Source organism: Colletes latitarsis, chromosome 6, assembly GCF_051014445.1.
Source record: "Colletes latitarsis isolate SP2378_abdomen chromosome 6, iyColLati1, whole genome shotgun sequence".
Lineage (NCBI taxonomy): Eukaryota > Metazoa > Arthropoda > Insecta > Hymenoptera > Colletidae > Colletes > Colletes latitarsis.
The window spans coordinates 19867249-19887238 of NC_135139.1; the positions used below are offsets into that span (position 1 = coordinate 19867249).

General features: G+C 37.8%; 4 protein-coding genes across 7 annotated transcripts; 2 read left to right on the top strand and 2 right to left on the bottom strand.

Moving 5' to 3' along the window:
- The first annotated feature begins 76 nt into the window (after positions 1–76).
- On the top strand, positions 77–10053 carry Wnd (Mitogen-activated protein kinase kinase kinase 13 wallenda). Its single transcript, XM_076766289.1, has 12 exons — positions 77–418; positions 2873–3039; positions 5598–5872; positions 5941–6127; positions 6203–6394; positions 6509–6935; positions 7016–7242; positions 7327–7651; positions 7741–8144; positions 8225–8443; positions 8528–8723; positions 8801–10053. The coding sequence occupies exons 2-12, from the start codon at positions 2900–2902 to the stop codon at positions 8918–8920; spliced, it is 2712 nt and encodes a 903-aa protein (XP_076622404.1). The 5' UTR covers positions 77–418; positions 2873–2899; the 3' UTR covers positions 8921–10053.
- On the bottom strand, positions 8549–14162 carry LOC143342434 (armadillo repeat-containing protein 1). Of its 4 annotated transcripts, none has more exons than XM_076766312.1 (6): positions 14144–14162; positions 13009–13113; positions 12614–12949; positions 12332–12541; positions 12100–12269; positions 8549–8679 (listed from the first exon to the last, which is right to left on the bottom strand). In XM_076766312.1, the coding sequence occupies exons 2-6, from the start codon at positions 13108–13110 to the stop codon at positions 8667–8669; spliced, it is 831 nt and encodes a 276-aa protein (XP_076622427.1). In that variant the 5' UTR covers positions 13111–13113; positions 14144–14162; the 3' UTR covers positions 8549–8666. The 4 variants fall into 4 exon arrangements, with proteins under 4 accessions (XP_076622427.1, XP_076622426.1, XP_076622424.1 ...); XM_076766311.1 differs by lacking the exon at positions 14144–14162 and adding an exon at positions 13757–13783; XM_076766309.1 differs by lacking the exon at positions 14144–14162 and adding an exon at positions 13637–13705.
- LOC143342432 (uncharacterized) lies at positions 14151–16501 on the top strand. Its single transcript, XM_076766306.1, has 3 exons — positions 14151–14696; positions 15054–15233; positions 15294–16501. The coding sequence occupies exons 1-3, from the start codon at positions 14541–14543 to the stop codon at positions 16212–16214; spliced, it is 1257 nt and encodes a 418-aa protein (XP_076622421.1). The 5' UTR covers positions 14151–14540; the 3' UTR covers positions 16215–16501.
- Positions 16416–19981, bottom strand: LOC143342427 (protein scabrous). The gene is made up of 3 exons (XM_076766291.1): positions 19446–19981; positions 19017–19356; positions 16416–18177 (listed from the first exon to the last, which is right to left on the bottom strand). The coding sequence occupies exons 1-3, from the start codon at positions 19670–19672 to the stop codon at positions 16783–16785; spliced, it is 1962 nt and encodes a 653-aa protein (XP_076622406.1). The 5' UTR covers positions 19673–19981; the 3' UTR covers positions 16416–16782.
- Between the last annotated feature and the right edge of the window lie 9 nt (positions 19982–19990).

The window sequence follows — 19990 nt, forward strand, 5'->3', positions numbered from 1 at the left end:
CGTCTTTATACGCAATACAGAACAAGCGCACTCTGGTGTCGAAGCTGCGGACGACAGAGCGCGCCATTTTGTTTAGTGTCCGCTGGACGCGTCGTGCGTCGGGGTGTTGCGGGGTTGTTTTCATGACCGTCAACAAAAAGATATTCGCGGCTCTTTGAGCTTGCGTATAACTCGAACTAATTCGTACAGTGTCACGTTCAAGAGAGTGCAATACGTGCATATTCGCCCGTATGATTATCGTGACGTGCAAAACGAGGATAATTTCCCTGAGAGAGTCGAAGACTCTCGAGCATCTTATAGTGTCAGGCTCAGCAGTTGCGAAGGCTTCACAAATGCATGGCGCCAGTTACAACTTTATGGATACTTCGTAGGGAATCGTTGTTGTCGCCGTCGCTGTCGGCAGAAATTTTTTCTCCAGGTAAGAAGAGGGGTAGTGGCATGAGCTTAATCGATAAAGCGTCTCCCATTCTCTTCCTCTTCCTTGGTTCCAAACACGGGAGTCTCGTTCGATTTGTTCCATCTTTTTGCAAAAACGCGACGCTTCATGCTTCGACGAGTTTTTCATGCCGAATATCGCGAGCCCCTGGCCACGATAGTGTCTCGCTTGTGCAAGCCGCTCGAGGAAAGTGAAAGCTCGTTCCCAATCGTTCTGCATTGAGTACGGATCTCGTTGCGTCCGTCGCAGCGGCACACGTTTTGTACTACTCTCTTGCAGTGTTACACGGATTGAAACGTCACTAGGGTCGAACTGTCGACACTTTGAACTGCACTCCGTTTACCTTTTCGATAGGTGTATCGGTTATTTTTATACGAATTAATAAAATAGAATTCTTAAAAGAGTAGCGTTACAATCGAAATGGATTTTCGAAACATTTCATTAAACGTTGAACAATGATATCAAAACCAAAATGAGTATTAATGATTTCGTATTACCCGATGTATTCGAAACCAGTAAAACATTAAACTTGAGCACTGGGACAAGAAAATATTTACAATTTATATTTCAAGAATACTATATTTCCGGGAAAAATTTTTCTCGTTGAATTCGTTACACTTTAAACGATGTACGTACACTTTTTGTGTATTGAAATTTTAACAATTGTCCATTTATCAAATTTTTATATTTCTCTTGCCACATATCCTCGTATATATCGATTATATTAAATTTCATATATAATAGAATTAATTTTTCAGAATATTATTGCGTTCATTTAAAATTTAGCCGTGACAATGCATATGCCGATCACTGATATTGTAGCAGCGTTGCGATCACTGAATTTATCGAGTGATTTCAATGCTAGGATGTGCAGTATAATTGTGTTGCTTTAGCGAAATATTTAACAATACGTAAGTCCTATTTTTACTTGGTTATACAAAATTGCATAACGAGAGTGACGTAAATGCATATGAATAAAAAGATGGTAATAATCAAACTTAATCAATTAGTACCGTTTGTATTTCGCTTATGTTTCTATTTTTTAACTGTACTATTCAGCGACCTCGATATTAGGAAATATTTTTAGACTATTATAAAACCCGATAACCGTTTCAACTGTAACCAAGTTATGCACATATACGTATATGACAAATATTTCAAGGGTTGAAGGTGATGTAATATATTCTGTTAGCTTTATTAAATTTGTCGCTTCACGTTAGTCACCGAGTTGTTAACAGTGCCTAAAAAAGAAGGGGTGCAACATGCTCACTCTTTTGGAACATCGATCCGTTAACTCAAGCAAAATTTGAAGTGTACATGCATTTTTCTGTATGAAACAATAGCAGTTCTCAAATATACCAAAATAACAATGAAAAAGTAGGAAAAAATATACGTCAATTGTTTTTCTTTATCTTTAGTGTGGATAGTTTTGATAGTTTTTAGTAAATAATTTACAGAATAATAAATGATTTACTAAAGTTATATCCAATGTCTATTGAGCTTAATGGTACAAATTTCTTTTGTATAGTACATGTAATCGTTCAAATCAATCAATAAAACGTATTTCATTGAAACGATGTGGTTATTGCAGTTCCTGTTATGCATTTTATCTGTAATTGGAATTGAACTTTGACTGACACGAGATTTAGAAGGTTTCGGGGGTTGCTAGTAGTGTTAGAAGCTTACCTAGCTTCAGTACAGGTGCTTGGGATTAATCCAAGGCACGCCTACGAGTGACTCACTGTACAAAACTTCGTATTCTTTTTTCTTTTTTTTTCGTGGTACGAAAGGGTGCCGCGTTCAAACCAGTATATGGTAGTTAATAGATCTGGTTAGATGCGTAATCAACTCGTTTGTTCTATTTTTCGACTAAATATCGAATATAATAAATCTACGATTTAATATCATATCGGATGATACATAAATTTAATTAAAATCTCCAATTTTCCCTATCATGTAAATTTTAATGATAATTCATTAAGAAAAATTGATTTTACACACAATTAAATTAGGTAGCACGTGTAGTTACCTCTACCCGGAATGTTGGTTCAGTTTTTCCAAAAGATAAAATCTTGATCGTTAGCTAAGAAATGCAAATAATACGATCCTGCCTGATATAAGGAATTTACACGAAAAATAAAACCACGGTTAAGTTAGGTATGCGACGGTCACATACCACGCCTGTTACTAGATCGGCATTCCATTGAACCCAACCTCCCCATATTATGCCAAAGGTGATTTCTCGTTCGTCTCTTCTCCTTTTCATCCGTTGCTTCATCCTCTGTAACACAGTAACGGATAACATTACACTTTGCACGTGTTACGCGTGTACACGTGTACAGGATGGGGTAAAGAGAAACATTTCTAATATGATAAGAAAAGAAAGTGTGATCTAAGGAAACATTCTACTTAACAGGCGTTTAACTCTTGTTTTAGAAATTGAATACGGAAAGATAGACAAGAATGCGCACCCCTGCTGAGACCGAGACACTACCTCAACCTGAGATGTATAAACTTGAATTTCAGGAAACGGAAGCATCGTCGGGTGTTAATGAGGTTGTTTTATCACCGTCACACCCAGAAGCGCATATATTTACTAATAGGTAAGAGTATTGGAGACCACCGAATCGATGCACGACAAATATCTAAATTCGATACGTGCACTTGTAATCTGTGTGCACGTGTATTTTATAATAATATACGCCCAAAACCATAATCTCTAATAAATATACATTTGAAACGACGCGCTTCCATAAAGTTACGCGCGTTAGAGTCACGCATGCGTATGCTTAATGTTGTGCGTATACCGTAAATTATTATTTCAAACTAGACCACTAAATAGGATAGAAGACAGTCCTGATTTGTATCATCGATTTCGACAAGTATTCTAGCATACGTGTTAACGCTACGAATAAGTCTAAGATTCGTAAACAACACGAGTTTAAATATTATCGAACCACATACATTGGCAGCTGCGAACAATACATTACGCTTGATCGTCACGCGTATGTCATATTGAAGGAGGCAAACGGTAAATGCGGCCCTCTGCCGGCGAATTCGCCAGTTTACGATATGTCTCGTGCTCGTGTATATCGTGTGTAGTTTTTCTCGTACTTATTTGCTGCTCGTCTCGCAAACGTTCGATCGGTGGCATGATTTTGTAACACTTTCTGTCAGTGCATGCGACAAGAGTGTTATATCCATATGCTACGCGTTGTACGATGGTTTTTACACGGCTTTTCCTCAGGAAGACGCGGAACGACGATGCGGCCGTTCCAAACAACGTCGGTACGAGGAGGTGAGCTCGAAGGCCAAATCGTCGGAATGCGCTTCCGATAACGGCACCATCGTTGACGGCTTCGATCTTGTCCTCGTACCAATACATCCGCATATAAACTCGCGTTTTCGCAATATTTTTCATTTATCAGATATCCCGTAACATAGTTTCCATTTGCACGGTCTGTTTCCACTTGCATCTTTCTATCCTTTTCGATTTTAACGAATATATAATTCTAACACGTGATTCCACCTGAAATACATATTCTAATAAAATGATACAGCATAGGATGTATAATAAATTTCGAAGTAGCGTAATTTGTAGTGTCTGTTCTACGGTTACCTATATTGCTGGCGATATCGTTTTACGTGTAACATTGCTTGTTTTGATTTACGCTTACGATTTATAATTGTTGGTTAAACATTTGACAGGTGTACAAATCACGTACAAAAATCATTCTAACGAGTATGATGCAATCCTTATTTTCTTATTAATTTTTAATTATTTACTTCGCGACATTTTATGGAAGGCAATACTCGTATTCATTGCTAATTTTGCGTGGTATGCTTTATGTTGTTTGTATTATAATTACATATTATGCTAATGTACTAAATTCGAGATTTGTTTATTAAATTATTTTTATGTCTAAAATGAAATCAATAACAGTGCTTTAAATTTTCAAAGATACTTAACTGCATATTATATTTCTTGAATAACACAATTTCCTCGAAGAAAGTTTCTCGACTGCGAACATAATAACGCGATTGTATCATCAGCTGACTGTTTGCACCGTGATAAGACCAAACTGCAAATCAAAACAATAATTTATTTTCTCACTAATTTCATAATCTCTAAAGGACTTTTTTTTTAATTGACTTAATTAACTTACTTACAATTTTTACGATTTATATCGCGTATAAATCGAATCCACGTTCGGCTATCGTTCGAATATTAAAGTCGAATAATTATTTCTTCGTTTCTTTATATGCTTTGTTCTTCGAATAAGATACTCTTAGAAACCATTCTTCATTTTGAACGAATAAAATAATATTTGAAACGAAAGCTTATAAAATAATTTACTTTTCTTAAATTAGTCCAGTGACTGTGTACGCGCTGTCCGTTATTGTAATTATGCAGCTTTAAATGGATGAAAAGCCCTTGAAGTATTTGGTTGCATTGCAACACGTATCTGTTAAATCAATAATTGATAATCGATTCATACATAAACCCCGCTTAAACACGAATTTATTACTATGTTTACATTAATAAATATACGTATACGATTCCTTGCTTAGTGCATGAATATTATTATTTGTGCATTTATTTATGAATTTATTTGAATTCATAATGAACATTATGCGTATGTATAGGTACACGCACCTTGCATACGTGACATTCAATCCTGAATATTTATCGCGAGATGCAATAGAAAGAAAGCATATTACAGATTTTACCATATGTATAAACACAAGCACATAAGATAAACTTCCACGGATACATCACGTTTTCCGTCATCTTTGACCTAAACATTACTAATCACGCGCGACCTTGAAAGCTTCGCTCAGAGTATGTTAAAAATTATAAAAAATAAATTGGAAAATAGTTCCAACGATTTATCATATTTTATATGTATTATTCCAGGTTTGTAAATAAAATTAAGTAATATCGTTTGTTTAAAATGTTACTTTTGTCGTGTCGAAACAAAAGAAATGATTAATTCGTTTTCGGAAGTAACAACTAATAGAAATACAATTTAGTTATATAGATAAATTTGATCATATTGCACATCTAAAGATTTCTTATTTTATTTTTTTATTATTATATCATTTTTTTAAATTACCTGTAAATGATCATTTTTTTTATATCCTATATCATTTGTTTTAGCATGTTATGCATTCAAGAAGAATTGGGTCAGCTGAGTGGTATTGCTGGTGGTCTTATAATCACTGACACACGTGATGTTCAATTACCTAATAACAATCATACCAATTCCGAAAGCAATAGTAATTCTAGTGAAACTGCAACAAAATGCACTCCAGGCTCTGTAACGTTAGATGCACAAAGAACAAGTTGGGTGGAAGGTATACTAGGGTGTATGCGTCCAGTATGGACTATGCTTTCAAAAGCAGCTGTAAATGAGAAGATTAAAGGGCATCAAAGTAAATACTTATCTCCTATATGTTTAATACATTTTTTATAAATATAATTGATAAAAAAATTATTATAGCGGATGATTGGGAAATACCGTTTGAGTCGATTAGCGATCTTCAGTGGCTTGGGTCTGGAGCTCAGGGAGCAGTATTTAGCGGAAAATTAAATAAAGATGTCGTAGCTGTAAAAAAAGTACGTGAACCACGTGAGACTGATATACGACATTTACGAAAGCTTAATCATCCAAATATTGTTCAATTTAAGTAAGTTTTCAAATATATTACCTAGGTGTAAAACCATGTAATATAACGATATAAAACGTCTCTATACATTTCCAGAGGGGTCTGTACACAAGCACCATGTTATTGTATAATAATGGAATTTTGCCCATATGGACCATTATACGATCTTCTTAGGGCTGGAGAACCAGTTCCACCTCCTAGATTGGTATCATGGTCAAAACAAATTGCAGCTGGAATGGCTTATCTTCATGCACATAAAATTATACACAGAGATCTTAAAAGCCCAAAGTATGTCATTTAATGTAATATAACTAAATTGTTGTGATTTTTAGACTTACATTGACGAAAGGATTTAATTCACTGAAAATTATACATTTGTATAATATTGCGTATTCTTTTCAGTGTGTTAATAGGACAAGGAGAAGTAGTAAAAATAAGTGATTTTGGAACAAGCAGAGAGTGGAATGAAATTAGTACAAGAATGAGTTTTGCCGGCACTGTTGCCTGGATGGCTCCCGAGATAATTAGAAACGAGCTCTGTTCTGAAAAAGTAGATATATGGTCGTATGGCGTAGTACTGTGGGAATTATTAAGTGGAGAAGTACCTTACAAAGATGTAGATTCTTCCGCGATTATTTGGGGCGTGGGCAATAACTCTCTTCATTTACCAATCCCTGCAAGTTGCCCGGAAGGTTACAGGTTACTCGTAAAACAATGCTGGGCTGCAAAACCACGTAACAGACCTTCTTTTAAACACATTGAAATTCACCTTGGCATTGCGGCAGTCGAAGTATTATGTACAAAACCTGATGATTATTTTAAAACACAGGTAATACAATAGAAAGATTCTTAAGGGAACATAATACTATGCTTAAAATTAAAATACTTAATAATTGCGGTAAATTACAGCAATCGTGGAAGAAAGAAATCAGGGATCACATGAAACAAATGCAAACAAATAGTTGTAGTAGCCCAAGGTTTGAAGCTGATCTGATCCGACGACGCGAGGATGAACTGAGGCATGCTCAAGATATTCGAGAACACTACGAACGTAAACTTGAACGTACAAATAATTTGTGCTTAGAGTTGAATGCTGTTTTATTACAATTAGAACAGCGTGAACGAGAAGTAATCAAGTAAGTAGTAAATTTACATTTTAAAATGTATTCGATAATAGAATGGTTACATATAATGATTTCGTTTTATTTTTTATTGTTCAGACGGGAACAACAAAATGGATATAAACAGTGTAAGAGACGTCTTGTACATCCTCTTTTAAAAGCTCAAGAAAGACTCCATCGTAGACGTAATCCTGCAACACAATTTTCAACATCATCTACTCCAACAACTCCACCATCGCCAACAGATTGTCCTCAGAGCCCGGTGAAAGCCACTATGTACACGCAATTAAATGAATCCAATAAACCGGAGACAATTTTAGCTCCTAGTAATAGTTTCAAACAACGCAAATACAGACATCGTAGAGTAGGATCCGGGTGTGGTGTGAGTTCCAGCCCAAGATCAAGTCCTCATCGCGAAAGAAAAGTACGTATTTACATACTTGAATATATACGTATATACTTTTATACATATATGTATATATTCGGAGCGTAATGTTAAATACTTGTTTTCAGAGTACAGAAGTGTGTGTACGTTTTGTGGACAGTCAAACACAAACAGATATAATGCACATCAGTGAAACTGATTTTAGTCCTATTCTAAACACAACAGCAGCATCGCCAACAGAAAAGCTTTCTGTAAATAGCATTAATAAACAGTCATTAAGTAAACAAGTACCAGAATGTTTAAATGGAAATTCAATTTTGTCCGAAGTTCATTATGGAATGCAATCTAGTCCTTGTTCCAGTCCTGAACCTACAAATGAAAATCATGCAAATGGAAATGAACGTTTAAAGGACTGTAGCGATGACGATAATCTTGAAACTCTTGGCCGAAAAGTTAGTGAAATTATCAATGCTAATCGCCTTATTTCTCCGACAGATAATGGAAATTGTGACGATGTGATAATATCACATAGGTAAGCTATATTTTGTATATAACATTTAATAGTAATCATTATCATTATTATTATAAACAACAGTTAATAAACAATTTCAGAGGTAAAGAGGAATCGGTGAAATTGTCTGGACATTTTTGTGGAATTATCGTTAACGGTACTAATGTACAACAAGAACAATCTGAAATTAAAACACGGCCTTGTTCTGATAGTGTAGATACTTTATGTGACCCTGAAGATGATGCTTACGAAGAAAGCTGGTCAGACGAAGAAGGCGAAGATCCAAGTTATACATATAATTATTCTCTTAGAAGAAGAAGGTACATTTTGAAAATCACAAGCGGAAGTATAATACGTTTTTTTAGTATAGATATATTTTAAACTAAAGAATTTCGTACTTGTAGTATCGCAAGAAGGCCAATTGGTCCTGGATGTAGATTAAGAAGATTTAAACACGCAACAGTACGAATAGAACGGGTGTTACCATCTGATGAGGAAAACACTTCTGAATATTCGCATCCTCCGTCCAGCCAATCCTCCACGTTAGAGAGTAACCCTGATGTGCAAAGAGAACTTCGTAACATCCGTTATTCTCATAAGGTGGGTTAAAGTACTTATTTCTTATTTATTAATATGTGAGATATAGTATGGCATGTTAAATTTTTGTTTTTATTCAGAGGAAAGGAATAGATGATGTTTCTGATACATCGAGTCAATCAGAAACAGATGAAGTCAGTGAGATTACAATTGCATCTCAACCAGTAGATGCAAATTCTAAAATAGAAAGCAGCGTTTAGATTAACACGATTTTTATATCTCACATTTACGAGTGATATGTTATAAGTACCTAATAGCAAGTGCATTTCTGTAGTGTATGTTCTCATTCGATCCTATGTTAAATATTGTAGATACTTATCCATTTAAGATATACGTTAGATATGTATGTACATTAATTTTATGCATTATTTATCAATGAAATGTTACATCAATATTCTAAACATTTTGGACATTAGCTGAAAATACGTGAAACAATTTTGAGTCATATTCTGAAACTAAGTACAACTTCTGTTATTTTATAGAAAATGTTTACCATCCAGGTTCATTCAGTAGATTAATTAATTTAATGAAAAATGAACTTTCTATAATTATTTATAGTGTAGTTCGCTCTATGTTATACAAAATGGACACTTAAAACTAATTACTTTTTCTATGAAAAAAATAGAGTATAGATCGATAATATTTTCAATAAGGGTGAAAATTTACAAAAACATGTTTAGCGACATGTTACTATATAGTATTATTTGTAAATACATCCATACTTTCATACAAAGGGGAAGATAATTCATTGCTTCATAAAATATTCATTCCATTATCTCTTATTTTTTTATAGTTCCTTGTAGTAGGTATATAAATTGCAGCTAAGTATGAATTCATTGTTATCATGTATTGCATTTGTTTCACATTATTAACAAAAAATTCAATTTTGGATTAATAATTTGTACAATGAGTGCAAAATCAGTTACTGATGATTGTGTTCGTTGGTATGTATATATAGGATTTACCGTAGCGTAGAAATCAATTAAAGAAAATAGAAAACTCGTATGACTGTACGGTAGTCTACAAGAAAGTATTGTATATAAATACAATGAAGTCGTAAAAGAATAAATATTTCATTAGAAAGATATATACTTTACGAAACGATTTAGGTAATAAGCAACCGAATGACAATGATTAAATAAATTTTACAACATAAGTGCCTGTGGCAATTTGCATAAAGTACACCAAACAATGACTATTAAAATATAAAAAAAAAGAACAAAAAAAAAATTAAAAATGAATCAAGTTGTAATGTGCAATATGAAACAATTAAAACTTATAATTGGAAATAAAATGATTTCGGTACAATACGTTTTCAATTATGCGAACGTTTTACTTTTGAGAAAGAATTAAATTAAATTACGACACGAGGTATTACTTAAGTAATATCTAATAAGGTCTTCATTACACCAGTATCATGAAATATTCTTGATGCACTAAAAGTACATTTTTACGATTAATCTTATTATTGATGCATGTAATAGATTTTATTTCATTTCTCAATTATAAGATGAAAAAATCTAATTTAATAACTCTGTTTACAATAAAATTAGTATAAGTTGTATCGTAAACATAGTGAAAACAGTGCAGGTTGTCTGAGTTTCAAACTGAAACTCAACAATAGTATTGGACTGTACATGAAAGTCATACTCATTCTTTCAAATTAATAACAATAAGTATTGCAATTACGTATGCATAACTAGACGATATTGTCAACTTAATTGTCCAGAGTACTGTTCTGCATCCATCTATTGTACCTGTTTTGAAACTCAAATTGCCTTAATGACAATTACTATATATTGTAAATATAGACAATACAACGCGTACAATTAAGCAAATAGTAAATAAGATACAGTATAACATTTTGATGTGCTCATTTGGACGAAGTAATTAATAAGACATACAGAGATGTACTTTCTAATAATCATACATATTGTATCGATTATATTTATGCAGGTAGTTGCATAAATTGTTCCTCCTTGTGCAGTGGCAGCTAAACTGACTAGTTCTATTATTCTCTAATAATAGAAGCGGTACATAAAATTTGTGTTACAAATAATAAAGTTGATTTACAATAATCTATTTGCTTCGTTTTATTGTGGTTAACCTTATTCGAATTATATCATCGATCGAATATTATATTCAAATTTTCGTGAAATTAAATGAAATTCCTTTTAAGCAAAGTACAAGACCTCAATGATTGGTATTCGTTAATATTTCGAAACAAAATACATCATTTTATATCTGTATCTGATTAAAAAATAAATATATTCGTGTGAAGAAAACCAATAATACATACCACAATTTCACTTTATATAAAAATATATTAACTTACTAAAATACATATAATAAATATTCACACAGACTCTTTCCAATAACCGAGGGTAATCCGGAATTCGGAGTTGAGTCGTCAAGAAAGCGGCAAATTGGAGCAAAGTCCGATATATCTTGAATCGAATCGTATCGAACGATCTCGAAACGGATCAGTTGCACCAGATATATTGAGCTTTGCTCAAATCCATCGTTTTCCTGATGGTTCGAACGCAAGTTTTTCGGATTATCCGTACACTCCAACCAATAATGTAAAAATGAAAAAAGCGTATGCATTCTAATGCAAGAGAGTTTCTAATAGAAGAGGCATATAATAATTAGATATTTCAAACATTTCCATTCTTCACAAGTTATTAGTAACAATTTAAGAAACTGAATATAAGTTGAAAGAAATTAGCTTTTATAACATAAATGCTACATTGATACACATGCGTGTAATAAAATCTTTGCCCTGTACAACCTTATTTACATTCTACAACTTAGTAATTATAATTTCTTTTACTATACCATATGATTAGATCGAGGTTTTATGACTGACTTTATATCTTGTACTTTTTCAAGGTTTTATAATTCTTCGTTTAGTTATAAATTTGTAAGAAATTTAAATACATTGCATATATATATATACAGGCTAATAAAAGAAAAAAACGTTAACAACATTAAATTTTCACTGCTATTTAGGATGTAAAGTAAAATTAACGTTTCTCTACATTATTTAATGTGTATACATTTGACAGTCTTGAAAATACATAGAAAAACTTAATGATCTGTGTACCTGTCACTATTGTAATAAATATGATTATTGTATAAGTACATTATTAAAAGTGATGAAAAATGATCAGGTTCTCACTCGTGATATAATGAAAAAATAAAAATCTAAAAAAATGTCATGGTATTACGAGATTATTAATCAGATATGCAAAATAAATTTGGTTGAAACATTTCTTTAACGAATTAACAACTTCAAACATTTACTACTTTTATTATATATTTTGCTGATCATAAAATAAAAAAAAATTATGCTTAATGTAACTACTTTTGAATTTACCAATAAAACGAATTCTGAAGAAATTCGGTAGTAGATTTGTATAATGACGAAGCACTTTGTCTTAATCCAGTAAATAAAGATACAACACCCTCTTTCTCATCTTCTTGATCATCTTCTTCGGGTAAATAATCTGGCATATCATCAGTGTCACAACTGTCTTCTATATTAATCTGCAAATTATAGCATGTATTATTAAGAAAATATGTAATTCAATTTACGTATATATACTTACCAATGGAACAAGATACTCTTGGTTGAATTTATTTCTTGTAACTAATCTTGCTTCCATGTTCTCTGTATTGTTTTGAATAGCTTCTGCAATTTGTTTTGCTGTGACATAACTTAGAGTACGCATTGTAACACGCTGATGTTCTACATCGACTACAAGAGAAACCAATCCATCGATTCTTATCAGTATTGATTCCAAATCTGAACGGGTTTCCTATTTCACATATCATTGGTATGAAATGCTAAATTTATAATAGCAAGACACGCATATATTGCTTGAACTTACTGGTAATAGCCCTTGAACGTGTAACACAATAACGTGAGTTTTTAGTTTTTTAGGTTCAATAACTCTTCTACATCTACTACGTAGATTATATATTGGGGGTTTCATTCTTTCTATGTCATTTTTTATATACTGAGCTCGGTTAGCTATCTTTGGTTCATCTATATTATATTTATTTATAATTGCATCCAGAGCTTCCCGAACACCAAAAGTAGAGGTTATGTGTACGTAATTATCCACATTTTTAACAAATAATTCGAGAATATCTAAGCTCAAAGTCATAATTTCAACATCGGGTACTTCTAAAACGTATGCTATGTACGACAGGACTGTCTTGTCCTGGAACAGAGAAATCGTGGCAATAGTAAAATACTAACGAATTCGAAACAAAATTTTACCTTTAAGATCGTGTCATGGTTTGCAACATCAAGGGCCAACTTTTTATATGTTTCAAGAGTTATTTTCACATCTTTTGGATCTATAGAATCCTCTACGTCCATTATCTAAAAACGTATTGTTGACATTAACTTGAGCTTAAACCAATATGATCAAAACAACGAAAAGTATGTTGAGTAACGTTATGTGGTTATCCGTTTTCGTCACTATCGATAGCCATTCAGGAATTAATGGAATTATCCGAATATTTTTATTAAATTGAATATTTAATAATGAAAATACACGTTTCACGATGGTCGAATGTATCCACTAAACTGATGCCCTGACATTCAAAGCACAGAATGGATTTTAAATTGATTTGTGGGTCAAGTTCTGTAAGTCCACTTAAGATATACTGTATAGAACATTAAACCAGAACTGATTTGCTGTTTTAAAATTCTTTACAATTAAAACATTCAACGAAGTCGATTTCATGTAGCTTCAACAAAAATTCATTAATTGGTTTTAAATAAAAAAAATTAAAATAATGCAGATTTCATTTAAGTCTATCTGCGAGATAGAAGACAATTTGCATACAACAAATGCTTTAAAGTAGCAAAAATGGATAAAATATGTATACGTTTGACATACACATAAATTTTTTATGACGATGCAGTAGGTACACGAATACGTATACGTATGCATTATTCATATATGTGAATAAATACATATAATACACATGAGTAATTTAGATATGTGTATCAGCATTACCCTACGTATTAACACAGGTATGGAGTATAGAACAAACGAAGTATACTCGTATACTTGATCTCTACTCTACGAGCACAGACGAGGTATACGAGTAGACCTTTCACCTTATGGACTTTCGCGGCTGAATCTGACTGCCATACCGACCTGAAAATTCGGAGCTGATTTTAGCGACCTCTACTCATGGATGGCGGTCAGTTGAGAAACTATTCACGGCATTAGTAATACAGCAGCTGTAGTGTGTGCGTGACTATGGGAGGGATTGAAAAAGGCAGTGCCCAGAGAAAACTACCCCTCCACTTACATACACTAATGCACAACCACCTTATATACGAGTTCGTATACCTCGTCTGTGATTTTACAGCTTTTATCGACAGCTGGATTGCGTACTGTTCCTAGAATCGCCGCCCATACACGCAGAGTGCGCTTAACTGATCTTTCACTTAGCCGGTACTTCAGGATATGCGATTATTATAACTTGCATAGAATGTATTTCCATAATACTCGATTCTATGTTGCGTGTATGGTGCTCCGATTGTAACACAGTGCAAAACAAACCGATTATGACAGAGTGTCGTGCGTTGTTCTATCTCGACACCATTGTCGCGATAAGATAACGAAATTAATGCTTGTGGGGTTGACGAGAAAAGGGAGAAATCCTCTAAACGATCGGATAGACGAAGCTAACCTATGTCTACAGCTCTATCTGCGAATAAAATCGTTCGTTTCTTGTTTATGCTTGTTATTTATTTCAATTAGTTTTTAGCGAACAACCGTTATAAGCAGAATGAAGCTATCGCAGACTTCCATTGAAGCTGGCCTAACGAGCACTAACGCGTGTAGACTGTGTCTTCGTTCCGAAGACTGCGTAACGTCAATATTTACCGAGGAAGAAGAATCTCAACGTTTACGTTCCCACATTTTAGATTGCTGCCCAATCACAGTGAGTTTCTCGGACCTTTTTCTCTATCGTTTAGGCCAGTGTTTTTCAAAGTAGAAGGTACACCTCCTATGTAGAAAAGGGTTAATAACTTACACATTTTTTTATATTAATCCCTCCGACCCATCGTACGTACACTTTTGCTGTAGAAAATCATAATCATAATTAAATAAAATTAATGGCGGCAAGTGTTTTTCAACTTTTTCACTGGGCGTATATCCCTTATTTCGGTTGCTAAAATTTCTTTTTCCTTCGAGGAGTAACTTCTAAAAGGTTTGGAAATCACTGGATTAAGCCTCTAATTTCCCTCGCGTCTTCGTGTACCCCCTCAATCATGTTATCGCTTCCGCAATCGTTCAGCTGTCCGAAGACACCCGGCTGCCGCAGGCGATTTGCACCGAGTGCAAACACCAGGTGGCGGTTACGTACCAATTTCGCGAGCAATGCAGAAAATCGGAACAAAGGCTTCGATCGCTGTACGGATCGAATTATTGGAACGAATTTTATCGCCCGAATACGCCAAACTATAAAATCGTTCGGGTAAGTTCGACGACAACTGCATATTTCCATCTATAAAACAATTTTATTTACTTTCGACAGGATTACGGTGTACAGACTAACTGGTCAGGATTAGCGGTCGATTTGACGAAAGATGGCGGACAAAAGAAAAACAATGATCGAAAAGCGTCCCGCGGTAAAAAGGTTGCGGTATGTTTGTCGAGAGTTGGACGAATCGAAAGGAGACGGAAAAATGATAAGGCTCCATTGGCGAAAAATCGATCGTCAAAGAAGAAGGTCGAGACAAAATTCGAAACTGTTAGAAAAGGGATAAATAAGAAGAATGAGACACAATTAGAAACTATTGGAAAGGAGGATGGAGTCGAGAAAACAATGCAAAATTCTGGGGAACAGAGAAACGAAAAGGTACAAGAGGTAGGACTTAAAGGAGTAGAAGAAAGAAACGATGGCGACGACAATCACGATCACGATTCCGAAAATCGAACGAAACCGACCGACGACAAAACGGGTAAACCGTATATGTGCGACGTATGTAGCAAGACGTTCGCCTCCAAATCCGGATTGCGATTACATTTCAAATCACACATTGGCGCGAAGCCTTATGTGTGTCGTCACTGTAACAAAGCGTTCGTTCTCCCGAGTTACGCCAAAAGGCACGAGAGAACTCATTTGGGTGACAAACGGTTTATGTGCCATTTGTGTAGCGCCGGGTTCGCCTCTTCGAACGGCCTAAAGTATCATTTGAACCTCCATACCGGTGAGGCAAAGTATCGCTGCGAAACTTGCGGCAAAGCTTTCTATCGTTCAAAGTTTCTCAAAGAACACATATTCACGCACACAGGCGAGAAACCGTTCGCGTGTAGAACATGCGGATTCACCTATAAAAATTCTGGCAGCTTGTTCGCCCACGAAAAGAAATGCAAAGCTAAGTTTCAGGTTAGCAACGAACGCGAACCTACGGTTAAAAAAGAACTGAACGGTAGCGCCGATTTCGGGGGCTGATTCTCTTAACAAATCCATATACAAGAATTTATAGATTGATTTGTTCATTATACGAAAGATGGACATAGTTGAACTAACTACGAACACAGTACCTAACGTTCAATCTTGTATTTTATTTCGAATGTATAAGCTTGTCATGAAACTCGTTATAACTCGAAAACAAGATCAAATAGAATACACTTTTATACGAACTCCTTTTTTATTGTTTCCACGTGCAAAATCCATTGCTAAAGCGATTCTTCCATGCTACGGAACACCCTGTATAAGGTGCTACGACTTCTAGAAAACACTATATTCTCATCCGTCAAGAGGGTCACAACACTGCCTATGTATAATCGCATAAATCGCACAATAATTCATGCAAACAAGTTTTATGAACAATTGGATTTCTTATACAAAGGGGAATCAACCCATTAAATAAATAATAATAATAATTATTATTATTATACACACTCGTAGCTTGCATCGAAATCCAGCGCGCGCTTACACCTAATATAATCTAACGTAACGTAATAGAAAGTCTTTGGTATCGCGAAGAAGGGTTTGCCAACGAGCGCTAATGCGATCGTCAACAGTTTGGGTTTTTACGGACGGACATCTCTGAGGTAGCGATCGACATCCATCGATTGGTGTCGGAACGGAACCAAGTCAATCCTAAGGAATATTTGCCGTTAAGATTCGCGTGTTGGCAACGACTGAACCACCATCCGCCGTGGTAGTTGCTGGCGCAGTGGACCTTGCTGAGATCCATGTCGCGATCCTTGGCGCTAAAACCCATACCGTTCTGATAGGAGAGCGCGTCCGTCGCGTTTCCGGCGTAACCGTTCACGTACAGTCTATACCCGTTGGCCGCGGAATCGACCACGAACGAGTCGTACTCGGCGCGCCAACGTTCGCCGTAAATGTCCAACAGATCGACCCGCAGCTTGGCGCAACCGTCGTGGCTGAGTTTGTGGAGCATCTCGTTGCCCATCCAATACTCGCCGACCGGCGAACCGAAACCGAGGGAGTACTCGTGCCAGTTGCGATCGAAATCGAGCGTGCCATCGCGACGACGCGCGATCACCATCCAACCGTCGCGACAGTAAACCAGCATCGGTTTGCGAGCTTGGCCCACCACCAAAAGCGTAAGTCCGTCCCGATCTTCACAATCGGTCGGCAAACTGTTCGCAATCAAATGATATTCGTCGTCCAATTGCTCGAGTTCTAGCTCCAGCTCGAGCATGTTCGAAGGCAACGACTCCGTTTCTGGCTCCGGAGCGGAGTATTTATCCAAAGCGCCGAGGCAGGTGCCGTTCAAGCGATCGATCGCCTCCTGCTGGCCGTCGCTTCTCTCCTGAAGCTTCGACGCGCTCACGCTCAACGCCTGAACAGCGCGACGCAAATTGCTCAGCTCCTCCCTGGTCAGCGAGAGCTCGGCCCCTTTTTGGGCCGCGTTCACGCTGAGCCGTACCAATTCCCGTTTGGTCGCCGAGTCGTTTCTCTCGACGGCCTCCCCCAGCACCCGCAACGAGTCGATCAGCTGCAAACCGAGCGACTCGCCGACGTTTCGCTCGGCGATCGCGTTCTCGCTGATGTTCGAGATCTGCCGGTACAGCTCGGCCATGCTCTTTTCCAAACCTTTCATCCGTTTGTTCAGGTTCATCGGCCATTCCTCGTTCTCGTACGTGATCCGTTTCTCCAGCAACGCTCGTCGCTGCGAGAGCAAAGAGGCCGTGCGTTCCAGGTTCTTCAGACGCTCCTCGATTCGGATACGACGTTCCTCGCTTCGTCGCCAGTAACCGTGCCGTCTCGGGACCCGACGCCTGGACGTCGTCGCGTCCAAGCTTTTGCGATCCAGGTTCCCCGATGACTCAGGCTCGATCCTCGACTTCTTTTCGTCGCGGCGGACCGTCGACTTGCCCGATTCGGCCGACGACAATTCGCACCCCAGGGACTTCACCTCGACTTGGACCGCGCTCAGCTGAAACGAGAAGAATGGTCAGAGAATGGCCATGTCTCGGCAAAAAGAAAAAGGCACGTTCGTTTCTTCCCGGACGGCATTCAAAAAGAGAGGAACGAACGCCAGCTGGGCGTCCAGCTGGTCGCGGGCCTCGGCAGCTGCAGCTGTCACGGTCGCGCCCAACGCTATCTATCGCAGCCTCGAATACCGAGACTTTTTTCCTATCGAGACGCGTAAAAGCAACGGGAGGATCTCGAAGCGGAACAGAGGGATGACTGGAAAGACACCGGAGGAAACAAACGTAACAAAGGTGGAACCGGGCGAGCGCTGCGCGAGACTATCGGGACATATGGAATGCGAACCAACAACGTAGAAACACAGAGAGGGAATCGAGGGAACGGGGCAAGCAAGCATGCCGGTAGAAATTAATACTGGCAGCAGAGCGAATCGCGGAGGGGATGTGGAAAAAGGCAGCTGCGTAGCGGGCGCGCTGGGACCGCCGAAACGCAGAGGTGTCCGCGTTTGTTCGCAGATATCCCGACGCGATCGCGGAATTTATCATGCGTAATAAAATGAGCGACCGCCAAGTAGATAGTGGCTCGTCCAATTACGTTTTCTGCGTCTCTTCGTATCATGAACGAAGCTACGCAAGAGGAGGGAGAGAAAAAAAAACGAGAAACACGAAGAAAACACGCGAAATCGAGGCAGATGTGCGTTCGATCGGGCACGAGCAGGTGGACAGAAGGATAAGAAGAATGGAAGGGAAAAAAAAACACGACGACCAGGGGGAAAGTAAGCGTGCAGCTCTTGGAAGGGATTGAAAAGGGACAGCGTGCCGGGAGCGACAAAGTGGACGGTACCTGACTGGCGATGTCGGCGCAGGTGCGAGAGAGCTGACCGAAGCGTTCCTTGACCGCCACGATATCGACGCGAATCGTGCCGAGGACAGCTTCGATCTTGGTGATCCTGCCGCCGAGATTTCGTACACCTCTGCCGACCGCGTCCACGTCGCTTTTCAACAGAGACAGCTCGCTTCTCATCCTGGACCTCTCGGCGAGCTCCTCGCTCGCGTTCCTGGTCATAAGGACTTCCGCGACCTCCCCTTGAAGCTCGGTCACCGCGTTTCCTAGCCATTGTACCCGCAATCTCTCGTTCTTCGCCTCGTTTCCGTTACCGCCGCGAAGAGCGTTCACTTCCTTTCTGAGGGGACGAAGATCGAACAATACGCAAATTAATACACGAGCCTCGTTAATACGCAAACAACCGTTCGAGGCTCTCTACGCGATTACCTGAGTTGTTTCACCTCGTCCTTCAGGACGAACAACTCTGTATTCTTTTCCATCGCGCGCTTCAAGCTTCCCTCCAGAGCGTTGTAATCCTGTTGCCGGTGGTCCAGAAGAGCGTTCACTTGCTCCCGCAGAGATCGTATCGTGTCGGTGACGTTCTCCTCGGCGCGAGTTTTACTATGTACAACGATAACGAACGTTACCCAGAACAACCACGTTTGCCCGGTCATCTTCGGACCGGAATCCAAACCGAACCGACGATCGAACAGCGAGGTAAATACTCGAGAACTCGCGTTCGTTGGTACAAAGTCACAACGATCCGTTACGTTCGTTCAAATCGAGCTCGAGTTGTTCGCGGTTTCTGGTCGAACTTGAACGCGCGCGGTGCCGTGCGCGTGCGATGTTCCACCACCGAAAGCTCACTGGCCCGACCGAAATCCGCCCCACCAGTTTTATATCGTCCTCGTACTTTCCGTAAAAGGTTGGGGGCAAAATGGGCCCAACCCAAGGCGCAGGTGCGCTACGGTAACCGCCTGCAACCGCTACTA

Bases quoted from the DNA above. Each gene is read 5' to 3' on its own strand.
- Wnd (XM_076766289.1), top strand. From the start codon at position 2,900: ATGCGCACCCCTGCTGAGACCGAGACACTACCTCAACCTGAGATGTAT. The intron at 6,395-6,508 runs GTATGTCATTTA...TATTCTTTTCAG, and splicing joins AGAGATCTTAAAAGCCCAAA to TGTGTTAATAGGACAAGGAG. The intron at 8,145-8,224 runs GTAAGCTATATT...AAACAATTTCAG, and splicing joins GATGTGATAATATCACATAG to AGGTAAAGAGGAATCGGTGA.
- LOC143342434 (XM_076766309.1), bottom strand. From the start codon at position 13,690: ATGCATACGTATACGTATTCGTGTACCTACTGCATCGTCATAAAAAAT. The intron at 12,950-13,008 runs GTAAAATTTTGT...TCTCTGTTCCAG, and splicing joins ACCATGACACGATCTTAAAG to GACAAGACAGTCCTGTCGTA. The intron at 12,542-12,613 runs GTAAGTTCAAGC...TATGTGAAATAG, and splicing joins ACGTTCAAGGGCTATTACCA to GAAACCCGTTCAGATTTGGA.
- LOC143342427 (XM_076766291.1), bottom strand. From the start codon at position 19,672: ATGACCGGGCAAACGTGGTTGTTCTGGGTAACGTTCGTTATCGTTGTA. The intron at 19,357-19,445 runs GTAATCGCGTAG...TCGTCCCCTCAG, and splicing joins GACGAGGTGAAACAACTCAG to AAAGGAAGTGAACGCTCTTC. The intron at 18,178-19,016 runs GTACCGTCCACT...TTCTCGTTTCAG, and splicing joins GCGCCGACATCGCCAGTCAG to CTGAGCGCGGTCCAAGTCGA.
- LOC143342432 (XM_076766306.1), top strand. From the start codon at position 14,541: ATGAAGCTATCGCAGACTTCCATTGAAGCTGGCCTAACGAGCACTAAC. The intron at 14,697-15,053 runs GTGAGTTTCTCG...GCAATCGTTCAG, and splicing joins TAGATTGCTGCCCAATCACA to CTGTCCGAAGACACCCGGCT. The intron at 15,234-15,293 runs GTAAGTTCGACG...TACTTTCGACAG, and splicing joins CAAACTATAAAATCGTTCGG to GATTACGGTGTACAGACTAA.